The 8610-nt window shown below is 35.7% G+C and overlaps 1 protein-coding gene across 2 annotated transcripts in view; it reads left to right on the forward strand.

Annotated features, from left to right (window-relative positions):
- The window catches only part of LOC145990247 (uncharacterized), a 72228-nt gene extending 67892 nt beyond the window's left edge, over window positions 1-4336 (forward strand). For both annotated transcript variants that reach the window (XR_014441952.1, XM_083125922.1), the window contains one exon: window positions 3490-4336. Coding sequence is in view for 1 of the 2 variants with exons in the window: in XM_083125922.1 (XP_082982048.1) it covers window positions 3490-3652 (163 nt within the window). In the remaining variant the exon portion in view is untranslated. The remainder of the gene's footprint in view (window positions 1-3489) is intronic.
- The last annotated feature ends 4274 nt before the right edge of the window (window positions 4337-8610 follow it).

Raw genomic sequence — 8610 nt, forward strand, 5'->3', positions numbered from 1 at the left:
AATGGTAAGTTCTGCCATCGCCGTAGGGTTAGGCAACACACATAACGTTATGCAAGATAGTGCGTATTTCAGGATATAGCTGTCCCATTTTCATTGCCGGTGACTATACCTAATCAACATTTTTCAGGAATTTTGAACTATTTTAAGATTCTTCGAAACTACTTCAATATTTTTCGAGCCTAAATTAAGATTTTTAGGACCTATTTTAGGATTTTTAGAGCCTATTTTAGGAACCTACAAGCACACTTTTTAGAACCTGAAAGTCAGAGATCTAATCATCACACTGTGGAAAACAGACTGAAGATCCGATTTCTCCATGGCGGAGTGGTTAGCTCAGCACGTTACGACGCCAAGTGTCCGTGGTTAGAATCCGGGCCTGGGCATGAATGTGTCCCTTCATCAATTCCATATCATCACTCGATGACTGTCATCAAATAGTTAGCTCTCTTATCTTTGGTGCGAGTGATTGCCCGTAGAAGATCAAAAAATTTCGGCGTCCACCCAGTATCGTGAGGCTGCTTGAAAGGAAGTAGCGAGCTCCGGTCTCCAAAGGCAGAAAACAGCGGCGATGGGACTCGATCGCTGACTACGCGTCACCCAATATGAAAGCCGCTTGGCGGATCTTGACTCTCAAAGGGCTGTTGAACCACGGAGTTAGTCAAGACTTTGGTATGGTATTGAGAATGTACCAAACCTTAATTTGATTTACAAATGGATATACATACACATGATTATTTATTACATTTAAGTCATATAGCGTCGAAACGAGGTATCAGACAAAAAAAAACAATCTTATTATGAAAATTGTTTCAATGACCCTTATAATCTGTGAAAGTTTGTGCCGTTGTACAGTGTACAAGTTGTTTATATTATGGGAAACCAGGGTATTCCCGAACACAGAAGTAATGGCGAAAACCAAAATTTCTGCTTTGCTTCCTTGATAAGAGTGATCCAATTGATGCCGCCACCTAGCGCCTGTCATGGACAATGAGTTAAGCTCATAGCGGCTTCATTATTCTGTGAGACATTGAAACCGGCGGACAAATATTGTTTTCTTCAACTTTGCTTGTAATTTATGAGCTGTATTTACTTAGAGATGAGTGGAGGATGTTATATTATTTTTATGTCCTTTACTCTTGTAGATTGTACATTTATTTAGGCAATTTTCAAACACGCTGCAATACTTTAAAAAATCCATATTCCTCTTTTTTTTTTACTTCATTTGTCTAGCAACCATGTATTTTTCATAAGGGGTAATGGCGAACACGATGTTAGGCATTAACCCGAAAAATCAGGGCAATACCGAACATGGCAGTTATGTCTTCTTCTTAGTTACTTGTGTAAAACAAATAGTTTGGATTTTGAAGAGAAAGTATTACGGTTTCCTTATAACATAGTCATGGGCGCCCGCAGAGGAAGAACTCCCCCGCCCTTCCCTGAGATGTCTGGAAAGACTTAATGTAATTGGAATGGTGAAATTGTAGAGATATTTTATAACAAAAAGTATTGCTTTCTGTGACTTTAGGCCGTAAATTACAGCATCTATTATTATTATTATGGAAATGGAAATTAACCTGAAAAAGTGTAATGTTTTTAGATGTACTAAGAAAGTTCATTACATCGTTTCCAATTATTATATTTATCAAAATAAAATCCAAGTGTGTGACGGCCATAAATTCTTAGGAATATTAATAGATTCCTCCCTTATATTTGATGAGCACATTTCAGAAATTTGGAAAATAGTAAGAAAGAGGCTTGGTTACATATTTTTCTCATGGAAAGATTTTCAAAAACAAGATACCTTAATATACCTATATGAAACGATAGTTGGTCCTATTTTTGAATACGCTAATGAATTATGGTTTCTGACAGCCACGAATCACCTTCAAAAAGTTGAATCAGTTCAAAAACTTTTTATAAGGTTTTTGTGCACAAAGTTTAATAAGAATTACTATGAACAACATTATTCTGAACGCAGTTGATTATGTTTACCTTAGAAGAAAGAACAAGAATGAAAACTATTAATTTGATACAGAAGATTTTAACTTTCCAAATAGATAGTGAATACTTTTTGAGTAATCTATCTATAAAACTCCCAGATATTCCCAGAGAAATATCTCAATTCTTATATGTTTAAATAAGGCCAGAGGTTTAGTAACTGAACTTGTTGACACCTACAATTTGAGTTTATAATGATGTATGAGATTGCATCGTCCACTATATTATTTTATAACTATGTATTCAATTCTGTAATTTTGTATGTCCAATCTAGACATAGTGATGTACTTGATTTTTAAATCGTGCTCATCACGTAAATAAATATGATATTATTAGAAATAGGGTTACATTTAAGCTTAGTCTATTTTACACTGATTATCTAACTATAAAAAACAGATTTTTTGTCCTACATGAATTAATGTTCAGTATGTAGTTGTGCAAATTGTATCCTATAGATGTACAGAATATGGAAATTACAAATGTAGTGTAACTATGTAATTAAAAAAAACAAGTAGTAATAGTAGTAATAGTAATGTAATAATAATAACAAAAATAAAAACAATAATAGCAGTAATAATAACAATAATAATATTAATAGTAATAAAATTAATAGTAATAATAAAAAGTTTCTGTGACTCTGCCCCTCCTGAGAAAAAGTCCTGCGGGTGCCCATGTATACAGTACCTAAAATGTTTTCAAATAATTCCATAATTCACCACCAACGCTTAAGTGCTCGGCAATACTCTGGTTTTCGCTATATATTTCGAGACGACATGTCCAAGTCTCGTCTCGATACCATGCTTTATAATTAAAAACAAAGAAATAAAAAATATGGGAAACTAATATTGATGCTAATTTTTCAATTTTATTCACGAACCTTTGTTCAGATGAAATTGCTTTACAATTATATCTTTATCAACATTCAACAATGAATTAAAAGCTTTTATAAACAGAGAAGCTAATAGTTTCTTCCGTATCCACGGCTATTATTTATACTACGATTTGTCAATTTTACAGTTTTCCGGTATGTGATTTACAGTACGTAAATTATAAGAAAAATACCTCTGCTGGTAATGAAAAATGCATTAATGCAAAATTATTGAGTCTGACAATAGACACAGGAATGCATTTGGAACATAGCAACTGTAAAATCAGTTCAGCTTGTTTCATTGAAAAATAATGTGATAATGTGTACTATCAAGAAGGATGCGTAAAAAAACTTGTCAAATGTAATTTTGTTTCTAATTATTCGTGTATATAATAGTTCTGCCTATCTTGCACTATCTTGAATATTAGTATATCTATTTAATTGAGTTGTCTAATAAAACTACTATAATTCTTTTATCTCTCGGTTACAAACCATGTAATATTTTTGTACAAAGAATATCAATGCAAATAATTGCTTGTAATATTTCAAGTTATCATCTTTTTATATTTTTTCAGATGTGTGCATAAATCAACAGTTTTACATGCAGCTGTCCATATTTTCAGGGATTTCCTGAACCACGTGGAGACCAAGACGCGGACAGGAGCTGGCAACTCTGCTACTCAGTTTGAAATACGAGGTGCGGGGAGAAAAAAATATAAGAGCTCAGGAACGATGCTCCTGCCACCTGTTGGCCAGAAGAGGACTTCCAGACCCTGTCTGGGATGAACCCCAACAGCAACCGACAGTATGGGCGTGGCCAACGAGGAAACTGCTTTTTTTTTCACCTCGTAATTAAAAAAAAGGAGAGCGAGAGAGAGAGAGAGAACAGACAGAAAAACTGGACTTGATTGGACAGTCACAGCGGAAACCAATCTTCTGCCGCAAAACGTCGCTTCCGCTTTCAGTTAATGGTTACATATCTCCCCTCTCCCCCCACTCATCCCCTCCGCCCGTGTTCGTATGTTTCTCTCACCACTTTTTCTCTATTTCTTTCGTTTTTTTTTTAAAGAAGAGAAAGAAAAAAACATAACGAGTATAAAGCGTGCATGTTTACACTCGTATTAGCTCCTTGACCTTCTGATTACAGTATTTGACTGCAGAGTTCGCGCGGGTTATTGCAGTCTCACCACAAATAAGAAAGGAAAACGAAACTTCTACGCTCAAGTAATGCGTACGACACGCGTTTACGCATTACTCGTAAACTGACACCCGAACGAAATTCCCATTCATTTCCTTCCCCTTTTGGAAATAATTTCAGGAGCGTTCAGTAAGGTAAATTTCAACTAGTAATTAAATTATCGATATAATTCATATTGTTCCAAGCAGCAGCACTTATGGAAAAAAAAAAACGATTGTTACACAGGTTTGTTTGTTATCCTATATAAACTCATAATACAAATTTTCGTTTTATTCTTTGTTGTTATTTTGTGATGAGTAAAGTAAGGGTCTGGTGCGAGATACACCCATGCTTGCAACGAACGCCAAAACTAAAATGCCAAGTGTGCCCCGCACAGTAATGGCCAGATACAGCGCCAAGTCCAGTAATACTACAATTACTTCACTACAGATAATTATTTAAATTATCGATAAAGTTTCCATCAGTCCACCACCATTGTTACACTTTTCTGATAGCAGAGAATTGTGTCTAGTTCTACCCGGATGATCCGTTTGAGATGTCAGAAAACTAAACCGTTGTGTACAATAGGTTAATGTACGTATCTCTGAGCAGTTTGTTGTAATGTATCCAGAAAGGATGTAAGTTTTGAGTGAGTGCAGGTTTACAGACTTCATCCATGTGGCTGTACCAGTGTACATATAACACTCGAAAATTCCACATACCATGCGATACATTGTGCGCTGTTGTGGCGTGACCACTATCTTTATCTACCATGAAGAGCGGCGCAACCACGAATTTTTGTCTGGGGGAGGGGCAAGTACCAGGGTAAACGTACCAATAATAATAATAATTTTGAAAATAATGTTATTAAAAATAATGTTAATAAAATGTTACTAATAATGTTGACATTATTATTATTGTTATTTTTATTATTCATTTGCTTTATTTTGCTTCGCTTCTTGTGCCCACTTTTGGCTAATTTGCGAAGATGGGGATGAGTTATGGCATGATGAAAATGATGAATGTATACTCGCAAACATCCATGTCCAAGCCGGGATTCGAACCCTGGGCCAACATTATTATTACTATTAGTACTTGTAGTATCAAAGACGTTATTATCGTCGTAAATTACGCAAAAAGGGGGTAGAAGTTTGTGCTAAAGCATTTGTGTTCGAACAAACGATTTGAATGATTTTTTTAACACGATCAATTTCACATTAATAACGGAAAACAAACACATAAACTATTATTGAAAGACAGAAAATGCTTGACAAATATAATTTTTTTTTTACATTAACGTAACTTTCATGCACGATATATGTTTCACATATATGCAACGTGTGGACACTAAATTGTGTACGTATTCAAAATTTCTTTAATAAATATTATATACAGTATATATTATTTAAATACATTACACAACCAATTCATCCATCTCACAATAAACCAACAGCAAAAATTACATAAATTGTCTCTCAAATATGCACGCTCTTTTTCCTGAAAACAATTGTTCATGCATTTAAAATGAAAACAATTAAGACAAGTCTTATTTCTCTGTCTGGCGATTTACAATGCATTACAGTGAACAAATCTAAATTGCGAGCGAAGCGAGCAAGAAAATTTTACGAAAAGTATTTTTATTTGCATATAATTTGAAGTTCTGGGCGGTAATTGCCCCCTGCAGGTACACTTGGCCGTCAATGTTTGACCCCCCCCAGAACTTATTTCCGACCAAGGGGGGGGGGCAATGCCCCCTGCCCCCTCTGTGGTTACGCTAATGACGATGAACGCTAGCGCCACGCGGCTGTAGTCTGTAAACCTCCACTCACTCGAAACTTACATCCTTTCTGCATATATTACAACAAACTGCTCAGAGATACGTAGATTAACCTATTGTACACAACGATTTACTTTTCTGACATCTCAAACGATCACCCGATACAATATATTTAGGGAACTTGTAAGCAATAGCTCTCCAGAAATAACCACTATAAATCTTTGATGAGAGGATTTTCTGAACAAATGCGCTTATTTCCTTACTCCATCTTAAATACAGTTTTACTAAATTAATATTACATAACAACTCTGAGTTTGACAAGTAGTTTCTCAATTGATTATATTCTTACCCAAGACTACTAGAAGGAAAGGCTGGGGTCAGACACGCCTCTTTTCGCGACTGCCGCGGGTGTGACGTCATGGGCGGACAAAACCCAGCTGAGTCTTTACCCCATACGGAAAGAAACGTGGAAAGGCTGATTTGTTTTCTTCTTTTCGCTCCTTTTTTCTTGTATTTCTGGATTGTTGGATTCAGGGTGCGAAATCCTGGAGGGGACGAGGGGTATTTCCCCCCCACCAACAATATTGGCCTCAAAAATCCCCCCACCAAAAATTTCCCGGGGGAAAGAGTTTTTGTTATAACAATGAAAAGATAAGAAATTACTTTTAATTTCAAATATACTTTACTAAGTATAATATCGAAACACACACAAATTAGTGTGGTTGTGAGTGTTGAATGTTTTCTGTCTCAAGAGATCATTAACAAATCTACATCAATACGCACAGTAAAAGTAAAACAAGAATGTAAAACAATAATAACAATGAAATCTAATTGATTTATATTAACATAGTGCACAAACTAAACAAAAACTTACACATAATAAAACCACTTCAACTATGTCATAATTTATTAACATCTTTAACCGGTTAGTAATGGAATTTGTTAGCTGCTTTGCACTATCTGATATGTATGAAAGTAACAAATTAATTTCTTTTTAATAACATTACAAATATATACATCGTATAATTCACACATGTGTTTGTGGGGAGGGGGTTTTAGGTTAAGAACTTTCTCCCCCTCACCAGTTTTCAATGATTTCGCACCCTGGTGGGTTGTGAGGTATTGCAGTTCACAATGCCTTCAGTGAGGTGTTGCGACGTGTCGTGATCTCCGATGAAAAAATAAAAACAGCGGGCGACAATATATAACTGAACACATGGCATCTAACGAGACTTGTTAGTGGATTTGCGATAAAAGTAGTCTCATTACACAACATCAGGCTACTATACACTTCAATTGGGTTAGAATTATTAGAATAAAAAATAATAATATTGTAATTTTTTAATAAAGGCTCTCACGAGTATAGTAAGATTAAAAAAACTGCAAGCATACCCCTCCCAATTTAATATCCAGTCCCCAACTAAAATTCCTATGTTAATTTTAGATTCACTGTTGGTATTGAAGAGTTGAATCTCGACCTCCTCCAAATAATTTAATTCTCAATCGCCATACCAAAATTCCCACAACAGTCTAAGCGCAACAGTAATTAATACTCAAGACTTGGCTATCTCCCATCCTAGTGCTCAATTTCCTTACTATAGAGTTGGAAACTTCCCCAACCAAGGGTAATTCCATATCAGAATTCACGATAAAAATTTAAGGTTTAATATGTAATAGCTGACTGGATATTGTGCACCTCAAATAGTAGATGCCGTGTTGCCGAGAGACGACACTGGTATGTATCGTCGCGTGAAAATTCCATCTCTTCTCGTGTCTAGTCTCGTTAACAACACTAATAATACATAGTAACTGTTAAAATTCCCTTGGAAATACACAACTTGCTATTTATATACGAGTGATGCTTAAATGACTACGTAATTCAACTTCCGTCCTCCATTGTTCTATTTTTTATTCAGTCAAATTTTCATTCAATCGCCCCCCCCCAAGTTAAGTGGACTCAACCAGCTTTCACATACCCGCCGTAAGAACTGAAAAGTGCTATAGGTGAGCAAACCAGTATAGCGAATAAATTCTGACTGGAAATTCTGAATGTTTAAAAAAAAATATCCGCAAATGCGTATAACACATTTATCGTCGCGCAACAAACCAGAAATAAGAAAAGAACACTGGTAGACCATCTGTACTATGGGCGGATACATAAGTGGGGGCAGCATTGGCCCCACCTAGACGTCTAAAAACTTCAAGAAATTAGCAAACAGCAGCTCTTTGGCCAAAAGAAAGTCGTTGACACACCACGGATCTATGCAGAATTACAACAAATACAGCAATATCGATCCTACTGTCGGCCATTTTGACAAAGGCTTTTCTATTATTTCCCTTAACCATTCGAAGCGAATGCCGGTACTGTGACTTTAATGAAGGACGTGGACGCGTCCGTTTCAATGTCTTGTTCCTCTCGTGACTTCCGACGTCCGATTAATCCGATGGTGACAACAAATATGCGACATTAATAAAAATATAACCAAGAGCACGGTGCCTAGAATTTGATAGGTTGATGCTATTTTACGTACAAGTCACCATAATGGCACGTCGATTTCAAAATTACGTCTCCATATGTTCTAAACACATAACTGTTCCAATTAAAATATCTCTGCATATTTTAGAACTGTATATCTCAGAAGTATCGTTCGACACTTTGGTAAATTGTAATTTATTATAAGCAAAAACTAAAATTATTTGACCATGCGACTTACTCAAACATGCCGGCAGATATACCTCATCACTTATACTAGATTGGTCATACATTTTGTTTATTGCATTTGGAAAGTT

The sequence above is a fragment of the Lepisma saccharinum genome, chromosome 7, assembly GCF_977018435.1.
Source record: "Lepisma saccharinum chromosome 7, izLepSacc3.1, whole genome shotgun sequence".
Taxonomy (NCBI): Eukaryota; Metazoa; Arthropoda; class Insecta; order Zygentoma; family Lepismatidae; genus Lepisma; species Lepisma saccharinum.